The sequence below is a fragment of the Megalopta genalis genome, chromosome 3 (genome assembly GCF_051020955.1).
Source record: "Megalopta genalis isolate 19385.01 chromosome 3, iyMegGena1_principal, whole genome shotgun sequence".
In the NCBI taxonomy this organism is placed as follows: Eukaryota; Metazoa; Arthropoda; class Insecta; order Hymenoptera; family Halictidae; genus Megalopta; species Megalopta genalis.
Window position 1 is genome coordinate 15,458,392 of NC_135015.1, and position 22,148 is coordinate 15,480,539.

Sequence of the window (22,148 nt, forward strand, 5' to 3'; positions counted from 1 at the left end):
ATTTAAAATATCTGTGTGCTTACTGATAAATAAAACTTCTGAAATTTAATTTGAAAGAATCGTTTTAAAAATATGATTCTGTGAATTTACTAAGTACTTAAAAAAAGAAATGCACGAAGAATGTTACCTAATTTTTATATACTACTGTATTATTGCTTAAAACATCCATGTTTACAAAATTTGAAAGATCTTAGCGGACTTCGAGTCTGCAAATTTTATGCATTTATGGAAAAATTGAGCGAGTGAAACTTAAAACAGGAGGGTGATTATATAAATTTAAGAGTGCCAATATATTGTTGTGAACCTATTAAAATTGTTGCAGGAGGAAAGAACTTTCTATTTGCTGATTATTTCTTGGAACTAATGCAAATCATTTTTATTCTGCATAGAGATCCGTAATCTACTCGTAAAGTTTAATATATAACTATATATAATAATATATAATAATATATAATAATATAACTATAATAAACTATAATAAATTGTAATAAACTATAATAAACTGTAATAAACTATAATAAACTATAATAAATTGTAATAAACTATAATAAACTATAATAAACTGTAGTAAACTATAATAAACTGTAATAAACTATAATAAACTGTAGTAAACTATAATAAACTGTAATAAACTATAATAAACCATAATAAACTATAATAAATTATAATAAACCATAATAAACCATAATAAACTATAATATAACATATTATATAATATAACTGCGTAAAGCACAATAAAAAGAAGCTAAGAATAATGATCAAAAAATAAACCAAATATTCGAACCGCGTAAAATAAAGAAATAAGTTGAACATACATGATTTCAGACATGAATGTTTTTTATCGCGTTTTGCATGCGTCTGTCCCCGACGCGTCGCGTCGCGTCGCGGCGCCCGTTGAATCCTAAGGAATCGTCCGGGATCCATCGACACCCCCTCGAAGAACCCACCCGCGTCCGGGTCCGTGCCGGTGCCAGCGGCCCGCTTATCGCAGCGTTTATTCGCAGACACGATGTCGATCGATCGGGAGACGAACCCGGGGCGTCGCTCGAACCGACGAAATTAATTACAGCTGTCAAACATCGGCGACAGGGAATTGTTAATAAAGCGGCGCACGCGTATCGAATTATCAGCGCCTCGCGTCGAGCGTCGTTAAAATTTTGATACCCTCGCAACGGGGGCCGATATCTGCCGCGGAATAGAGCCGTCTATGGTCGTTAACGTCGCCGGGAGATTTTAATGGGAACGCGGGTCGCGATCCCGTGTAAATTCGATCGACGGTGATCCACGAGGATCTCGGGCGTCCTCGGTGGGACACCGTCGACCTGCACCACGACCTCTCGACCGAGTAATCGACGCTTTAATTCGTTCCGGGTGCGCCAGAAAAATCTCACCGATGCTGGCCTCGTCTCTGAGGAACGTCTTACGAATCAATTGTTTGTCCTTTTTTTCGGTGTAATCGAAATTGTCGGCGCGCACGAGACAGTACTCGAACTGCAGTGTCGGATTAAACGTTGAATTTGATCGCATTCACTGCCAATCACGTGTTATCTCGTGGTAGACGCCCAGCACGAGTTAATTACTATCAAAACGAAAGGATTTATTTATTATTTTGTACTTGTTATCATTTTTTACTTATTATCATTTTTGACTTTTTATTGTGTTTTACTTATTATTATTTTTTACTCATTATTATGTTTTACTTATTATCATCTTTTACTTTTTATTATGTCTTACTTATTATTATTTTTTACTCATTATTATGTTTTACTTATTATCATTTTTTACTTACTGTTATTTTGTATTTACTATTTATTTATTTAAACAAATGTAAAAATAATGTAATTATTAAAAATAAATGTAATTATAAATTAATTAATAAATAATTTTAATTTATTTACTGTCATTAGGAGTAAGTATTATAATTACTATAAATTGGTTTAAGAGACCATTTCTTTAATTCAGACACCTAATGTGTAAAGAGTATTATAAAATAATTATTATTATATTAATTATTAAATGTTGACGTTCAAGACAGATTTTTCCAAAATAGGCTTGACAGTCAATGTGTCGAGCAGAAAAGTCGATAACGTATGCTACTATAATATTTAATAGCATTCAATTAATATTATATTAAATAATAATATTTAATAATAATTATGCAACATTTCCTAATGTGTCCAAAATAATTGATGTAATTTGAAACCGGTGAATGTAGGAACGCAGTCGTCGAGAAGATGAATTCACTGTGATGCGTGGAAAGTCGGTTTGGCGTGCACGAAATTTTTTAATGCAATGACAGTAACTGTTTCGTAACGTACAGCGGCATTAACGAGGACGTTGTAAAAGGAGATTAATTGTTGGCGAACACGATTCCGTCTGTCGCGGTAATTGCAAAAAGGGAATAGAAAATCTATTTTCAGGTTCCATCTTTTTTCCCTTTTTTCCTTTTTTTGGTTTTTACAGCCCTCCTTGTTCTCGCGGTTTCCGTATTATGATTTCTCAAACTCGGTCGGCGCAGTTTTTTTAACCCGTGCGCGTTTCCATTAATCGCGCGCCGAGCGAAACACGCGACGAATTCTCCTGCTTTTTTAACACGGAATTTCATTCTGCGCGCAGCGGCTGCTTGCAAAGGGAGCTATGCACTTCCTTCCGGGGAAATTCGCGGGCTCATTCATCGTTTGATCGGTGCTTGAATAAACAGTGCGGAACGTTTTGTAAGAGTAATAACATTTGCGTTACTGATGAAAAGAATGAACTGGGTTATGAATGAACGGGGTAAGCTTATTATATCTACCGGCGCACGGTTATTGAAATATAATTGGAACAATCGTGTTTATTCTGACGTTTGAAAATGTTGGAAGATTTCGTGAAATTTACGAATTCGTAGGAAATGGTGTATCTACTTAAAGACACGAATAATTTGTAGATTACAGATTTCGTATATTTATGACTAAGACGGGTTGATCGAGCACTTACAATACGCAATAAATTTTGAAAGAATTTCAAAACACTGTCGCACTATTTTCAACTTATTAACCCTTTGCACTCGGACCGATACGGCGACACTAAATTATTTTTTATACATTAATTAAAACGCAAAGTCTCTTCTACATTGATTCCTATAAAATTTCACAACGGTACAATGATTTCTATCGCAATTCAATTTCGTATAGCAAAATCACAATTTTAGGAAAATTTGCTTCAAGCTGTATAATTAGGATAAATAGCTGTATAATTATATATATAATTATATAATATATATATATATATATATATATATATATATATATATTAATTATATAATAAATATAATTATATATATAAATCTGTATAATTAATTATATAATAAATATAATTATATATATAAAGCTGTATAATTAATTATATAATAAATATAATTATATATATAAAGCTGTATAATTAATTATATAATAAATATAATTATATATATAAAGCAGTATAATTATATATAAAAGCTGTAAAATTATATATAAAAAGCTGTATAATTTAATCTTCCGATCGCCAAAAATTGAAACAATTAAAAATTAGATTTGAATATTAAAATTCACAAACTCCGTTCTTATACATAAAAAAAAAATTAAAAGCTACTGTGGCAATTCGAAATATCCGACGTGTCAAAAAGCGATCACGAGTCCGCAATGCAACTGGGAAGGCATTCTCGACGTCCCTAACCCTTTCAGCGCCGACTGAAATGGAAAATTCCAAATAAGAAAGGGTTGCTGAGACACCGAGCTGGACGACTGCCACGTCGCCCGACGCAGTTGCACGTTAAAAAAAGGCGAGGGAGGCGTCGCAACGACGTCGAAATAAAACGATCCGCTGGAAAGAATCATCCCGCGCGTCCTCCAGCTTTCCCGGCGTAACGGTGGAACGAGCAACGCGACCATAAGCTCGCGCCGGCTCGCGGAAAATAGCCGCGTGACGCGCGTCGCGCCTTGGCCGAAGCCATGTTTGAAATTAGCATTAATATAAAAAGCATACACAGAGGTCGTGTTCCGGCGAAGCGAGCCGCGTTGCCGGACGGCCTGGGGATCCGACAGAAGGATCTCATTTCGCCGGTCATTGTTATCATTCACCGAACCATTCCCCGTTCAGCCGGTTTTGTCCAAACGAAATCGCGTTCCGAAAATGGAAGCCACCGACGCGCCGCATCGCGCCGCGTCGGCTAAGAAAAATAGAGGAACCAGCGCATTCCGGGAGGGCGCGGCGTATGTAGACGTTACTTCGTGGTAAATTACAGAGGGTGGATGGGGGGGATTGTAGCCAACCGGAAGGCAAGGATCTCCTCGAGATAACGTTGGTTCCGGGACGGCGTATCATATTTTAAAGGAGGAACGGAGAAAATCGTGGCGGCTAGAGATGAAGGAAGAAATAGAGGAAGAGGAGAAAATAGAGAGAGAGAGAAAGAGAAACAGAGAGACAGAGAGGGATGGCAGGAAAATCCTGGCGCGGAAAAATCGGGCGAGATTGAAATTTTTACATTTCAATAACGCGATCGTTATAATCCCGTGACGGACAGAGAATGAGAGGGCGTTCCGTTCGATCGGGGCAGAGCCCGTTCGGTTGTTGCCGTGGATTATTCGTCAATGATTTAACCGAGGTTTCGGTTGAAGGGTAGGCACCGTGCCGCGTCGGCCGGAGATTCGACGTTAATTCCAGGATGCGGCCGGATGTCTTATTAATCTCTCTCTCTCTCTCTCTCTCTCTCTCTCTCTGTCTCTCTCTCTCTCTCTCTCTCTCTCTCGCTCGCTCTCTTCGATTCGCAGCCGCTGCCGTCTACTTCGACGCTGGATTACTCGGCCGCGCCGGAAAGTAAATGGATGCTTAACGTTTAATCGCGTGCCGGAACGCTCTCACGGCCGTCAGAGGTGTATGGGAAACGCGCGGCGTTAAGCACAACACCGAGCCAGCTGTGCAAAAATGGCCCCTTCGAATTTTAGGAGCTTCAGCTGCTGTGTGTGCTTCATCTCCGCAGAAATTGTCGATACTTGGACTTTTACAGAATAGTGGGAGCCGGTTACTGTGTGCTGACCAATTGCTGGGCCTTCGGTTTCGTTTCTCCTGGTTTATCGTCGCATCAACTGCTATGGTTGTTAGCGACTTCGCGTTATTGTTCCGGTGAACATTTTGGCCATTATTTTTGCGTCCTTTTGATTTGTTTTTCCGGGCATAATATTTATATTTGTATTTTATATTTATGTACATTTATGTTTATGATTATCGAATAAGGTATTATTAAATTTCTTTATTCAAAAATGAACTAAATGAAAGAATAACAAAATTTAATATTTTTTGTTCGGTGAATGAAAAGACAATTGCACCTGGTAAGTAAGTAAATAAATTTTTAGCAAGTAAGTTTTAACGTTTGAAAATTTGTCGATGTTACCATCGTTGCCAAAATGATGTGAAAACCTCAATTTCAATAGTCAATTTTCTGACTAAGATAAATGTGTCATACCTGATTACATAATAATAAATTGCACAGAATAAATGACACATAATAAGAAATCCGTTTCGACCAGGCGGGAAACTATGTGAAATTAGCGTGGTATTCAACGTGTCGAATCAATGGATTTCCCATGCGAAAATTATGTTCCCGAAATTTGTCGAAAATATAGTGATGGTATTTATATTATATTGTTCGAGAGAAATTGCACGGGCTTCTTGAATGTTTTGGTGAACTGTTAACAAAGGGTATTGTTAATGGAATCTATTGACATTGTCGAACATTTGTCGGTCGAATATGTTCGGGGCAACAAAGCACGCCTCGTGATTGTTTGCGTGAAAAGAGATCGTGTAAACATTAACGGTAACAATGATGCGGATAAGCTACTATAATAATCATGCGGTAGCGTACGATGATTTGCAAAATCGTAAGCGATTTAATCGACAAAATCAATATTGGGCATAATCAGAAAAATTATGAAACTTCGCACGCGAAAAAGAGGTTCCTTTTTTAATTTAATTTTACATTCGATTTCAAGCACTTTTTTAAAAACATTTTACCCAGTTTTGTAGACGCGGTAATAATGCAATTTTTTAATAATGATTAGACCGTGGATTTTAGGTATTTTTGACATACAAATGGATGAATGGCAAACAAAATTGTGAAAAGATTAAGAAGATTTAATAATATTGCTACAGACAGACGTTTTCATCGAATTTCCATTTTTTGTTTCTCGACTTGAATGATTTTATTTTATTTTGCTCGTCTAATAATAACATAATCTAACGAAGACATCGTCTGATAATGATAATATTGTTTTAACATCATTTGCTATTCTCGACATATATATATCGAACAAACGAAAATATTACAATTTTTTCAAGAATTGTTTTCACCCTTTTGAGGTCAAAGTTCCATAATTTGTTGATTAGTTGACTTTCCAAAAGTCTCTTTTCGGCACTCTTTGCGTTTCACGGATCTCGACCCCTTCGCAATCCTGAATATTCGAAATGAATTTTCGATTGTGATCATAAAATCGTACCCACGGTCTTGTAAATGCGAAAATGACTTTCTCGCCGCTAAGTTTCACAGGTCAGAGGGAAGTTTATCCGCGCGAACAATCGAAATGTTTTCCACGAGGAAGAAAAGCCCGTGCGCGGTCCTGCTACCGCGACCTAGCCAATTAAATTAAACTTCGTCAATGCATCGCCCCGTTGTATCGGAAAACTGTTTGGCAAGTAAGCGAACCGTGCTCGAGGACCGTTTTGCAAAAGTCAGCAATTACCAAGGTTTATGGACCGCTCTCTTTCTCTCACCTTCCCCTCTATTTCTCTCTCTCTCTCTCTCTCTCTCTCTCTTTTTCTCTCTCTTTCTATCATCCCTTCTACCCTCTTCTCTCGTTCGCTTGTTTTATGGAGCAGAGAATAAAACATTAACGGTTCCCAGGCTTTCCGCGGCTGCATTTTTTCGAGGAAAGGCACACGATCGTTCGTACCCTAGCGCGATACGTTGCGAACAACTGTTCGATGCATTGTGCACACTCATCGGCTGAAGTACTGTTTCATAAAAACACGCGCCAAGTGGATTAAACGGGTTGATTTAACACTGGCGCCTTTGTGAATTCGAAAGCGAAACCGTTTGATTATGCACCGCTTCGTTTTTAACGCAACAGTTTCGAGACTTTTGTAACACCTGTTTCGTAAATGCTTGGTTAAAGGGCTTTGATTTCATTTCCTTTGATTTAAAGAGCAAATGATTCGTTATTCTGCAGGCGTTTTAAAGGAGATAACGTTTCACGTCTCTGGATGAGAGATAATGATGAACAAATTACATTTTATTTGACACTATCGGATAAACTAAGATAGACTAATTTATTCGAACAAATAGACAGAACAATTTATTCGAGAAAACAGATAGAATAATTTATTCGAACAAACAGACAGGATAATTTATTCGAGAAAACAGACAGAATAATTTATTCCAACGAATAGTCAGAATAATTTGTTCAAAACAAATAGTGAAAATAATTTATTCGAACAAACAGACAGAATATAAATTACTCGAACAAATAGTGAAAATAATTTATTCGAGCAATTAGACAGAATAATTTATTCGAACAAATAGACAGAACAATTTATTCGAGAAAACAGATAGAATAATTTATTCGAACAAACAGACAGGATAATTTATTCAAAACAAATAGACAGAATAATTTATTCCAACGAATAGTCAGAATAATTTGTTCAAAATAAATAGTGAAAATAATTTATTCGAACAAACAGACAGAATAAATTACTCGAACAAATAGTGAAAATAATTTATTCGAGCAATTAGACAGAATAATTTATTCGAACAAATAGACAGAACAATTTATTCGAGAAAACAGATAGAACAATTTATTCGAACAAACAAACAGAATAATTTATTCGAAAAAACAGACAGAATAATTTACTCGAACAAATAGTGAAAATAATTTATTCGAGCAATTAGACAGAATAATTTACTCGAACAAATAGACAGAATAATTTATGACGAACAACGAATAATCGTTATTCGAACGAAATATTCGACTGAAGCGAATTACAGCAATGTCTCCCTAACTGACGCTCAGATTGCGCACAAAAATGGACAATATTTGAAGAGGAGATACGATTATTCGAGCCTTGCAGCTCGTTTTTATGTTTCTTGACAATTTGTAACTACGTAAACGAACCGCGAGGCTCCAATAAACGCATCTCCTCTTCCCAAATTGTCCATTTTTATGGGCAATCTGAGCGTCAGTAAGGGAGACCGCAGAATGTACGATAATTTTTCCCTAATTCGCGCTGACATTGCGCACAAAAATGAACAATTTGAGAAGAGAAGGTACGATTATTTTTATAATCACCGATTGTCTTTCATTATAAAAACGAGACGCAAGTCTCGAATAATCGTATCTCCTCTTCCCAAATTGTCGATTTTTGTGGACAATCTGAGCGTCAATTAGAGAGACATTACTGTAATTCGGTATAATTACCTTAGACAAGTATCTTAAGTATTCGAAATAAATAACGCCGTTTCGGCGTATAAACCTGTCGTTTAGAATATTTACGTCGGCCGGGAATCTTATCGATTATGCTGTCGCGTGCGATGATCGTCGGGATTTCGCAGAACCGCCGACGAATTGTTACAGAGCGTTTGCCGGATGGGGAACGCGCTCGCATAGAAATTCGCGGGCGCCTATCACCGCGGCGTTCTTACCTGTTGGTGGGTGTTGGATTGCCGTACGCGACGCACGGTATCACAATGGTGTCCTTCAGCCTCGCCGACATGTAAACCACCTTCTCGTTTATCATCGGCGGCATGGTGCTCCGTATCTCTGCAAGCAGAAAAAAAGAGCCCAGGTACGTCATAAATCCTCTAACGACAATACATCCGGGGGGAGGGGGGTGGTGGTGTCTATAGACCGAGGCCGACGGCAGCCGCGTGAAATAATAAAGAAATCCCTCGGTTCCCCTCGGCGGCAGAACTTTCCCGTTCGAAGGGAAACTTCCACGAAATTTTCGGGACAACGGCTCGCAGCGTGGGCGGGCGACGCCAGCGAGAAACTCTCCCTTTAATATGTCGCCCACGGAACATCTTGCGCGGAGATGAATCCCGGCAAGGTTCAGCTCGCGATGCGCCCGCGAATATATGTATATTCCGCGAAATAGAGCCGGAGCGGAGGCAGCAGCCGGCAGACCGCCGACGGGTAGTTTTAATAAAACAGCCGCGGGATTAAAAACCGTCCGCTGTAAATTACAAAATGAAATCCGGCGCGGAGGCGGCCACCTCGATCGCCTGGCCCTTACTCTCGCAGGGGATACGCGGGCATCGAACGAAAACGCCGCGATTCGGACGCGATTCGGACGCGATTCGCGTGAATGGATTAAGAGACAAAACACGAATATACAGGGTTTCTCGCTTGAGTGTGACTCTTCTACTATTTTCTTCAATTTTGAGAGAGTAAATAGTTTTTTATGTGCACTTTAATGGTGTCACGTGGTCACTATCCTATTTTTAAAAAAATGTTCTTTTTCGTAGTTGTCAAGATTATAGATGTTCTTTTTCAAGGACTACTATATTTTTGTGTTGGTGGACAAATGTGCGCTGGGACGTGACCTTCAAATTACCTACAAAACACATTTTTTAAATATTCTAGGCTCGAACAAAGAAATTAAAAAATAGGAGTTTTTTATTTTCCTTTGTCATTCTAAGCGACAGCAAAATTAAAAAACAGAAAAATATTCCAAGTCTAATAGACCGGTCGTTCAATCATCAGAAAAAGATTCACATCGTTCAGTCCAGTCCTAAAAAAGTGATTGCGTTTTGAAAGGTGTCCGAATATTAACGGAAGTCGCTAAATAAATAACTCATGTCTTTACGACCTGAACAAACGCGAATAAAAAAAATAGATGACCCGTCACTTAGCCAAGTTTCGCGAACCCGGTGTTAACACGTTCCGTACCACGTGTACCATCGATGGTACACGCTTGCATGTTTACTTAGTGAACTGAACAAATTGTTTACAAGAAATTTAGAACCGAAGAATCAATTTCCACCGCAAGAATGGGCGTTGATAAGTTTTTGTTACGTTGTTATGTGTACGAGAATTAATAATTGCACGTAATACATCAAGTTTTAGTAAAATATCAAAGTGTGAAGATTCGAGTAAAAAAAGCTCGGCACGGAACGTGTTAACGAATCGCGTTCGAAGCGGCCGATCTGCGAGAAGCTCGATCACGCGGTGCTTTTCCGGTGCAGGCGCGAAAACGGCGCGCGAAGAAATAACGGAAACGCCGGCGTTGCCGACGAGAACGGTATTGGATTACATTGTTCGGAAAATTGATAGTGACAATATCGCCGGAGATTTAACAAAGGACGCGGAGGGCCGACGGAGGGGATAGGAAACCGAGTAGGAAATACATCCCGGTTCTTTTTCCCGGAGCGCAGAACCAGCCAGCACACGTGCAACCGCGCCGGCTGCGGGGGCGGGGCGGGACGGGGGGAGTGTTACTTTGCAGCTACGGCGTGTGCCCTCTTCTTCCCTCAGGACGAGTTCATGTAAGTTTGTTCCGTGATATACGGGAAATGTTTTCCACGGCGCGTCATAAATAGCCGCCGGCTGAAAAAGGAACAGGAACAACGGTTCTCCGTGGCGGCAGCCTCGGGAGGAGACAGAAAAGAAGGATCCGGCGGACGGTGGAGAGAGTCGGGAATAGGGTTCGTGCCGGTGCACGCATCATCCACGACGTTTAATGGGAAATTATGGCCGCAGATAGTGGCCACGTCTCGGGTCGCGCGGCGTGGCCTCCCATAAAGGGCCAGATAACCGGCCCGGTATCTCGTCGCACCTCCGCGAACATTGGAAATCGTCCTTAACCCTCGTTCGACGGTCCCCGGATCGCCCTTTGACCGAGTTCTGGCCGCTGATCTTCCTCGCGAGCATGGTTCTCCGAGTTTAGGGGAAATTGCTGGTGGTTAATGATCCTTGAAATCGATCGATTGCCGAAGTTGCTTGCACGAGGACCGCGGGGAAACGATTATTCTGTTTAACACGTTCCGTGCCGAGCTTTTTTTACTCGAATCTTCACACTTTGATATTTTACTAAAACTTGATGTATTACGTGCAATGATTAATTCTCGTACACATAACAACGTAACAAAAACTTATCAACGCCCATTCTTGCGGTGGAAATTGATTCTTCGGTTCTAAATTTCTTGTAAACAATTTGTTCAGTTCTCTAAGTAAACATGGAAGCGTGTACCATCGATGGTACACGTGGCACGGAACGTGTTAAATCGTCGAATGGATCGCGAATTTTCATTTGTCCGTGACGATGGTACGGAGAAATTGTTTGTCATTTTGGTCGCCGTATGTGCAGGATGGGTCACCGGATATATATTACCGCCTCGATTTGCATCGCTATTATTGCCCGCGGCGAAAAATGTTTCAGAGGGGATTCGAATGCTGTCGAATTTGGCGTGTTCTGCTGCTGCTAGTTTTTTCGCGAGTGGACGCGTTGAGGTCATACGGAGGTCAACTTTGTTTCTTCGAACGGAATGGTTTATTTTGTGATACATCAATGGACGCGGAACGATATTAGTTATAAAAATGTATTAGCATGCTTACGTCGAAAAGTTAATAGGTTGGTTGATATTTCAATTGAAATCATTCTAAGTCTCAAGTACTCAGCATTAACGTGACAAATGCGATTAATTGTATTCGCTTGCGTTAGTCAAATTGAAATATCGATTGAACTAATGGCTTTTCAACATAAGCAGGTTAACATATTTTTTATAACGTCGAGCTGCATCCAATCGTGCTCACATTTTCCTGAATGCTTAAATATTGCTAGCTAAAACAATTGAATAGCTAAAAGCCATATTGTTATTATTATTATTGTTTATAATATATATATAATATATAATATAATATATTAATATATAATAATATAATATAATATAATATAATATAATATAATATAATATATAATATATATATATATATATATATATATATATATATATATATATATATATTGTTATAATTATTATTATTATTATTGTTTATACTGCGAATTAATTCCCGTTGGCCCTTCCTTTGAACACTGAGGATCGGGTTACAACTGTAAAAGCGATTGGAAAGAGAATATTAAATAAAAATAATAATCCCACGACGATTAAATAAAAATGACACGCCAATACGTATTTCGAGAACTGACAGTACCAAAAATGAAGAATTAACAATTATATAATTATATAATCAAATTATTTATACGTTAAATGAATCCTCTCTTTAAAAAGAACACGCGTTTTTTATCTACCCGTCAATTTACGCGTACAAGAGATGTCCCAGCGTTGAATAGGAAAGAAACGAACGCGACATTCAATTCGACATTCGACTTGCAGATTTCTTTACAATAATGCACGGACGTCATAATGCTTTGATCCATTGAAATCTTTCAGGATTCACGACGGCGAGCGGATTTTTCGCGCCGGCTTTAAAACTCTCGATATTAATAAAACGCTCATAAGCGATCAGACGGAACGAATCCTGTTTACGGATCGCAAACTGTTGGCCGGGCACGTTGTTGCCGCACGTTCAAAGGCGACAAAGGTATCAGTATGATAATAATTCGCGTGCCCTGGACACATTGACGGCGCCAGCGAAGTCCATCAGCATCGCCGGCGCGAACTTCCCGGAAACAGAATGCACGCGCTATTCATATACAAAGTTTATTAGTTCCATTCTGAAAAAAGAATTTGCAAACATAATCGTCTATATTCCGGCGTCAAAGGCGGCCCGAAGCGGTAAAGAGAAACTTTAATACGGTTTCAAATTGACCCCGGACGCGGCCGCCCGTCCGTCGCTTCTATCCAGCCGCTCGAGGGAAACTTACCGGCCGGCCCTTCGCGGGCGCGCAGCTCGTTCAGATTTATTGCCAACATCAATGGGATCGCGATCGCCGCGTACGGTTCATTAAGATTTCATTAACAGATATTCGCATAATTAGCCACGCTCGAAATAATCCGGCTGGGGAGTCACCGGCCGGATATTGTGTAATAACGCTGTAATGAATACTGCAACAAAAGAGCTCGACGTATGCAACGGTAACGATACGCCGGCCGGCGATTATAGCGTTTTTCGTATTGTCGCCCGGTCATCGATCCGACGAACGAACTCGGGCCGAACTCGTTTCGATTCCATTCGATTCGATTCGATTCGTCGACCGAGCTTCGAAACGCGTCGGGCGCAAAATACGGGCGCCGCGCAACGGGCACGAAACGATATGACGGGATTAAAAATCTGTTGCTTCGCCTCTGCTTTCTGCGACGCAACGAATTTTTCAACAGTTAATTATTACGTTGCGCGACAGACATTGTTGCATCGTCGTCGACCGGCCGAAAGAATTCGAGATTACTGAAAATTACGGATTATTATTACTAAAAGATCACTGTGACTGTTACTATTACTGTATCATCATTATTAGACTGAATAAAGAAGTATCTCCTCAGATAAAAAAGTTCTTTTATTTCCCATTGTTCCTCCAACCAATCGCAATTTCCGCGCAAAATGTTTCACACATTACCCGCTAAGCCAGGGGTGTCAAACTCGCGGCCCGAGATGAACATTTTTGCGGCCCAGTCAATATATCCGACGCGAAGTAAAAATAAAATAGAAATGTGAATTAGAAATGTTGAAAGTACTCTCGGCCAATAAAATGTCTCCCGAAATAGGAAAGATGGTATCAGAGAAGAGATGTCACGTATCAGGACGTAAACAATAATTTAATTATATATATATATATATATATATTTATTACAATGTACTAGTCAAAATAAAAATATTTGTTTCTACGAACATTGATCTTTTTTTTTTGCGGCCCACCTAAAGTTAAGCATTGTTTATTCGGCCCAAGTTAACTTTCGAGTTTGACACCCCTGCACTAAGCTGCATCCTCTCTTCGTAACATCTCAATAAATGTTAATTCTTCCGGTGCAATTTTAACGACGTTATCATATCTTTAATGCCGACTGAATATTCATCGTACGTTCGGGCGGCTGTTTGCGGACACGCGTCCGCGAGCAGTTAATCATCGGTCGCAAGAAACCGAAGGCAAACAATGCATTATAATATAATATAATCGGTCGTATCTCGCGGCGATTTATTTCCAGTTTACAATTTCACGAGGATCGACGTTTGATCGCTGTCGCTTCGATCCCGCGCTTCTCACCGCGCCGTTCCAACGAGGGAATTTAATACCGGTCGCGTTGTATTACCGAATGCGCGCGCGGTGTATTGTCACACACAGGGTGCAAGCTTTCAGCTCGCATCCAACCACCGGCGCCGGAAAGAAGACACTCGCTGCTCCCTTCTAATCGTCGACGCGAGCGCGAAACGCCTCCTCGCGAGTCGCGCGCTCTCGCCGAAAGAACTCGCGCCGCGGAAACGGCGCGGCGGCTGTCGCGAGCAGATCCGTGAATGTGACACGCCGCGATGCACCGGATTCGTTCCGGGCGCATTCAGCCCGAGAGTGGCTCAAGATATGCGGCTGACGTTTATATGCAGTCTTCGCTAACAAGATTCCAGGCGTTTCCCTGTAACGAAACTCGCGGGTCTCGTGCACGCGCCGAGTGTTGCCGTCGAGGTGCATTCGGATTTTGCAGGTTCCCACCGCGGTCAAACCGCTTCTTTTCAATATTCTCGCTTTCTTCTTGCTTCGTTCGATGGTGCGACGTTTTATCGCGCTGTCGCGGGACACGCGAGCCACGTGTTTATTCGACGCGATTTACTAAATCTTGAACGATGGTTCGGTGTGCTAAGAGACTCTTGCTTAACCGGTCTAAATGCCCCAGTTGTTCAAATTGTTCAATTGTCTAATTCAAATAATATTACTTTATATAGATGTGTCACTAACGCTAGAATTATCGAGCACTAAACGCGACTATTTTTATATTTATATTTTTATATTTAACGACTATTCTTATATTTAATTTAGATTTTATAATTTTTTGTTATTTTATTATATTCATCTTTTATTTTTATATTTAACGTATAATTTATTGAAAACGAGTAATGATTGAAAGAAATGCCAAGCAAATGACCAACAAATGTATTTGATTTGGTCAAATACAAAACAGTAAAATCGTCTACAGAATTTAAAAACAATGCAGCGTTATTTTCAACTGCAGTGCTGACGAGTATTATTTTGCATAAAAATCCCGTTAACAACGTATCTCTATGTTAGGTGAACGATCAATCGGTGAATCAGCTTAAGAAATGCTGTGTACGTATATGTATCCTAATAACTTCTTTCACAAAAATTGCGATATTGCGATCGAAATAGTTGATAAAGTATGAAAAATATTTCGCTGAAGTTTGCAGAATCGCCCGCTACGAAATGGCGCCCGTCTACTTCACTGTGCGGGTCTTCCACCGACGCGACTGTCCAATTTCTTATATATCGCTATGTATCAATTTTTTAGTTTCCAGTTGACCTACTTTCAAATATGCCAGGAACGTGTGCAAATCGGTAGCCACGTCGTTTGTGCTATTTCCAACAATTCGGACAAGAATGTTTAAGAAATAGTTCGAATTTGTTGAGGAGCGTCAATTTTCTATAAATAACAAGAATCATTTTCTGTTATTTTACGTTCTTTAAATCAACTTCGATTTTAGCAATATTTTCGTTTTAATCCGATTTATTTATACAGTCTGTCTAATAGCGTTTAATAAAATTTGTATCGTTGTACAATTATATGATTAATGTTTAGATTCCTCCCCTATGGTTAATTGAAAAACAGGATTATATTAAAAATATTACAGACAACTGTATAACAATGCTAGTTATATACAAGAGAGTTTGTACTCGCAGGTAGAAATTAGTGATTGCATACGCGTAATTAAATCTTTTATTTTCTATTATTCGAGTGTCTTATAATTCTTCAATTTTGAATTACTGCTGCAATCATGATGTAGATTTCCTGTTTTGCAACAATCTGCCAAAAAATATCTCGTTATATTCGCTCTCTCTCTTTCATAATCGATTAGTGAAATGAATAAACTAATTCGATGTTAATTTCAATGCAAAGATTGGAAATTCACTGGCCTCGATTTCCATGAAATTCGTACATTCGCGTGCAAAGTCCGGGCCACAAAGGGTAAAGTAATTTCGCAAACAGCTATCCCGTTATTAAGAAATTTCATTTGTACCGTCGCGTCGCTTGATTACGCGCGAACGGTATATCATTCTGCGCTACTACTTTCTGCGGTAATGTCCCGCGCTGTCAGGCCCAGAGCCAGCGGCACCATTGTAAGCTTGATCTGTCGTGCTCCGTCGTATCTGATTAATGTTTCATTATAAACAGAGAATCGATTGTCCGAAGTTCATCGATATATCTATTGACACGGTGGCGGCGCGTGCTATCGATTTGCACTTAAGGGAAGGCACTAATTTCCAATTCGAGCATGAAACGCGGAATCTGCTGGCAAGATCGCGGCGAGGTTTCGCGATCGCGTAGCAAGATCGTCGCAAAACATCCGGCGAACCTCGTCCCGCAGGTTCGCCGCGGCCGAAAAAGAAACCCGCGCAGCCAAGGCCGGTCCGTGCTTAATTTACATCGGACATCGGAAAAAGAGAAACAGAGATTGCCGAGTTACCAAAGAATCCAGCTGCCGGTCCCGAGGGAAGTTCCCGAAGGGGTCGCGCGTTCGTTGAAAATTTAAAGCGAAACTTGCCCTTGTATTGAGGCAACCGAGACCGGCGACGACGACGACGACGTCGCGGAAGGGAGCAACGATTCCTGCGGAAAAAGAATTTGTTTCGACAAAAAGACGGCAAATAGACCCGGCACTCCATCCCGCAATTGCGTTCTTAAATCAGACGTGATTTCCAGCCTTTGCTTTCCAGCTATTCCCGGCCATTCCTAGCGCTGCCACCGACACACCTAAAATCGTATTTCCGTGCTCATAAATCTCCGCGATATTCTTTTCATTAAGTTCTTATTTTCGCGAGGAAACGACGCTTTTTCTTCTCAATACTATTCTCGCGCCGCATTTCGTTCAAATATTCTTTGCGATTCGTTCTACGAGTTATCGTGTTTTATTTCGGTTCTATTTATCGTATTTTGTTATCGGCGCGGCGACTCCGTCGATTTATACGATCTCAGTGTCAGAAATCGAATTATGACAGCACTCGTCGCGCTTCGAACTGCTTTCGTGACAACTGAGAAAATATGTTCGCGTGGAAGAACGCATTTGTTGCAAGGGAACTCGGACAGCCAGCGAGGATGCTACAAATTCGTCGAATGAATTAATAACGAGACTGCAGATCTCTTGGAAATTTCTATTCTTGACTTTATACAATCTTCCGAACTAGATCCATTCGGTCGTAATTAGATTGCAGATTTTATGGATGTATCACAAAATTGAATAAGTCGGTTTTCGAACAGCGAACGAATTAAAAGCGTTTTAATTTCAATATATTATTCGCTGCTGAACCAATTCAAGAGAAAAAGTGATTTTGTCGCGGAATATTTTCATTTTTCATTAAACAATTTAGTTGTTCTGTAACACTGAGATTACAGTTAAGCTCATCCTAATAGAATTTCCACTGTATAACAATATTAGAAAAAAAGTAAAAATGCTCAATATCATCAAAGAACGTTTGGACAACTGCAAAAACAAACAGCAAACGTTATGTCATACTTAGAAGAAACCAAATTGTTTAGCGAAATTATATAGCAACTTAAGAAGCCTAGATTACGAAAATAATGTAAAAATGTAATGCGAAACTATTGTATATACTACACTACATGTGACCTTACAAATGTTATCCCACAAATGATCGCTAATTAAGCAGATGCGACATCAAATAAATTAAATTAAAAAAAAGAATTTAGTTGTCAAAAATTACATTGATAGTTCCTTTAATTATATTGAAACCCTAAATATAAACATTGTCGTTCGACCGGCACATATATTACAATCTCAACTTTGATCAAGATCGACGGAACAACAAACGTGTCTAGAACGGGTAGCTCGGAAAAACATGTTGACGAAAATTGCTAAACAAAATTATAAATGATTCGAGGCACGCTCGGTTATATTTTTGTCAGGAAATTCGACCATCGCAACGGATTAATCAATTTTCCCCGTGACCCAGATGTATTCGAATCAAATTTATCTTGGCCCCGGGCTCGTACAAACTGATTTGATTACAGTACAGCCGATCCGACGAGCAAGATGATTGATTGATCCCTTACTAATGACACGTAAGTGCTCTTTGCTAAATTAATACTGCGCGGCTAATTGAAGACAGGTGTGGCGTGATACGAGTAACGCAGCAACATCTGGTTGCCACAATTAAAATTTAATCGCCACGGCTAAACTGCCGGAAGTTCATTAATTTGTAACAGTTTTGCGAATTAATATGCTCTGTGTCGATCCGGGGCGGGAATCGGGGCAACAACAACAACAACAACGACGACGTTATTTACCGTACGTTTTACAAACACGCGGCGTTTCAATAACGAGACTCTGGCACCCTCGCGACGCATTCGTACGAACCTAATATAATTCAGCCTCGCGGGTCGTCGCAGCCTAGAAAAGCACCGTCGAACGCGTGAACAGGCTCGCCGTGCACCGACGCGAACAACGAAACCGAACTTTGCGCCGATTCGGAACATTTTCGAAACACTCGAGCGACGGATAATTGTGAAAAGTTTGCTCGTTACTCACGAAAACCTCCGTGTACATCGAGCTTTCAGTTAATTTGTTGTATCCGAGGCGGAGACGGGTCGATGGGCTGGTCGCCTGTGCGGAAGATTCCCGGAGCACGTGAGCCTTCCGTTTATTAAGTTAAAAACTGCATGAGCGCAATTACCGTTAACATAAATTTATAGCCGGGCCGCGACCGGCTTCGTTGGAAAACCTGGCCGGATTGGAAAAATTGAAACCCGCAACAGCGACCGTGATTGATCTCGCGGGAGAGCTAATGGCTTAATGCCACGGCGAAAAGGATCCGATGGTTAATCAACTTCTCCACGCTGATAGCTTTCTGAACGGCTTTGAGCACTGATTACCGCGGATTCTCCGCGTTCGCGACAAGAGTCGAGCACAAAACTGTGAAGGTGTTCGAAGAATTCGAGGATACCGCCGTCCTATTTTGTCTTTATCCGTAATAATTCTTTGTTATTATCTGTTAATAATCATCAGAAGAGAAAAGACAACTTTATCTAATTTGTAATTATTGTAAACATCGAGGTCTAGTGATCAAAAATTTTGTAAACGACGCAGAGATCCAGAAACTCTGTACTTGTGCGACGATTTTCGCAAAATCAAAACGTGCAGATAAACTGCATTCTTGTAAATATTACTTATAATATCGTAAATATTATTATATCGTAACTTATAATATCGTAAATATTTACTCAATAATGCATTATCCCATAACTTTTTCACGATCTTCCGGTCGCTTTGAAATCTTATACCGTTCTCCATTAGCAGAACACCGAAACAAGACCTCTGTTAACAGCCGTGCAAAACGAAATATATTTGAAAAACGCACTCACTGTTCGAGCAACCCAATGGACGAACCATCCATCGTATTTTATTCTTGGTGTATAAAATATCAGAGACACGGTAAACGTAGCGGTGACGCTTTTGCTAAAAGCGTGAAAGCAACGTCCGCGGGTCGCTCGTGAAGAAATTCGTCGAATCGCGAGGAGAGATTAGTTTTTCATCGGATACGAAGGATCAAGACCTTTTTCGAGGAGCGAAACGGTCTTGAGATGATTAGTCGAGAAACGGGATTAGCCCGGCGGCAACAGGGAAGAATGTCGAATTTGTTGCGCTCGGCGGTGTTTCCATCGGGGACGGTTTCATTCGCCGCGGCGGAAGATGAAAATGTTGCGGGCGAGGATAGAATTTTCAGATGCTACGAACGGGGATAAAATATGTTTTCTAAGTGGATTATTTCTCAGAGGTAAGGCCGCGAACACTTTGAGACGGTCCGGGCGGCTGCCAGGCAACCCAGTTTCCGCCCTGTTTTCGTTAAGAGTCCCGGTTAAGTGGTTCAATCATGCGCGCTGCGAGACGGATATTTCGCTCGGCGTGTTTATGGCATCGTCGGGATGCGGCAAACTTGATAGAACCGGAGGCTGGATCGAGGAGGACGAGACGAAGGGTTCGCGGGATTAGTGGCGGAGCCTCGAAATTAACGGATCCCCGAGTTCCCGGCGGTCGTGAAAAATGCTCGCCGGGTCAGACGGCCCGGACCGACCCGGCCCGACCCCCGCGGCCCGGGCCGCGTGATACTCTCACGAAAATTACAACCGCCGCGGAAGTATGCTTTGCATCAAGTATCGCGAACGAAACACAAGAAATATATAGCAGAACGAGCGCGGATCTTCGGCTTAAGTAACCTTCTCTCTTGACGAAGCCCGAGCTCGGAGCCGCGACGAACGCGCGCCGAGTTCACTGGAAATCATGAGCGCGGATGTTTATGCAAATAACCCGGTTTTTTTTTACTCGAGAAATATTCAGGTTTTGCCGGAGCCTGAATAGAATGCTCAGGGACGAATCTACATGAAAAAGTGAGCGGAGAATGCGGAGCGACGGTTTTTCATACAAAGCTCCGTTTTAGAATAAAGTGATTTAGAGACGCTGCGTCGGGACGCTAAATATTAAACGGGAAAAGCAGAAATAACACGAACTTCGAAATTGGAAAATTATTTTATTCGAAACTCTCGGCGTTTATTTTTCGCCCTCTTTTATACTGTGTCTCGGGACACTAGTTAACCCTAGAAAGATAACCATATGACAACGTACGTAAAAGATAACCATACGCTTCAGAGGCGCATGCTTTTCTAAGGCGTCAATTTTATACTAACAATGGATATTTATTTAAGTTAATCTAGTCATTTTAAAGGTTTGGCATTATCGTAAAAATAAAATGCATTTATATTATATTTTTTTATATTTTAAGTAATTTTAAACTTAAATCACTAGACCTCTATGAAAAATTAACAAAAATCAACAGTCTTCGCAGGCGCCTCTGCGACGTAGGTTATCTTTCTCGGGTTAACGCTAAACCGGTCGACCACGCTAAAGGTCATCGACGCGTGTTGCTCTGTAAAAATGACGCAGCGTTCAGCGTCAATCGATCGAAATGATTAGTTTGATCAAATAATTGCCGAACACGATTAAAGTCATTAATCGTCCGAAAGTCGACGATTGAATGTACCGATTGATGGACGTAATCGGCAGTCGTTGATTAAAAGCATTAATCGCCGAAAAATTGACGATTAAATCAATCGATTGACGAAATTAATCGCAATTAACAATTCCTTCGATCGCTATTAACGATCAATGCAAAATTTACGATATAAAATATCGTAATGTAATAAATATGATAAAGATAATCCTTAACGGAATTACATGAAAATATCTTTCCAATTTTATTTAAAAAAAAAACAACAATTACTGTCAAATACACACTATCAAGTCGATTACACAATTAATTGTCTCTTTCAATCGACGATTAATTTCGTCAATCGATTAATTCAATCGACGATTAATTTCGTCAATCGATTAAGTCAATCGACAATTAATTGTGTAATTGACTTGATAGTGTGTATTTGACAGTAATTGTCTTTTTTTTTAATAAAATTGGAAGTTATCATATTTATTACTTTACAATATTTTATATCGTAAATTTTGCATCGATCGTTAACAGCAATCGAAGGTAATCTAATCGTTAATTGCGATTGAAACTGCATATTCAGGCATTCTACCATTCGAATCAAAATTCAGAAAATAGATATTGCTGGATTTTTGGTTACGGACAGTTTTTGTCCACGTTGCTGGATAAAATATGTTCGTGGCAGGTTTACAGCAACTTCGTAGCAATGTTAGATTTATCATTCGGGGGTTCTTGAATTATCAAGAACGCACCGAAACAAGACAGAGGAAGCCCGAGCACTCGAGGAATAGAATAGCTGAATGCCACCGTTGCTTCCACCTTTCCCGCAGTTCCAAAATCAAAATTTCAACGTCTGCTTTTTACGGTATGGCGCAAGAGAATTACCAGGGCCTGGTAAGTTTCATTTCGCCGAAGCTTGTACCGTTAAGAATGTTTTTACACCTTCGAGCTATTAA

General features: G+C 40.2%; 1 protein-coding gene across 2 annotated transcripts in view; it reads right to left on the minus strand.

Annotated features, from left to right (window-relative positions):
- Positions 1-22,148, minus strand: part of LOC117229429 (cell adhesion molecule Dscam2) — a 353,961-nt gene that overhangs the window by 152,093 nt on the left and 179,720 nt on the right. For both annotated transcript variants that reach the window (XM_033485864.2, XM_033485865.2), the window contains exon 5: positions 8,708-8,825. In XM_033485864.2, the coding sequence (XP_033341755.2) occupies positions 8,708-8,825 (118 nt within the window). The remainder of the gene's footprint in view (positions 1-8,707; positions 8,826-22,148) is intronic.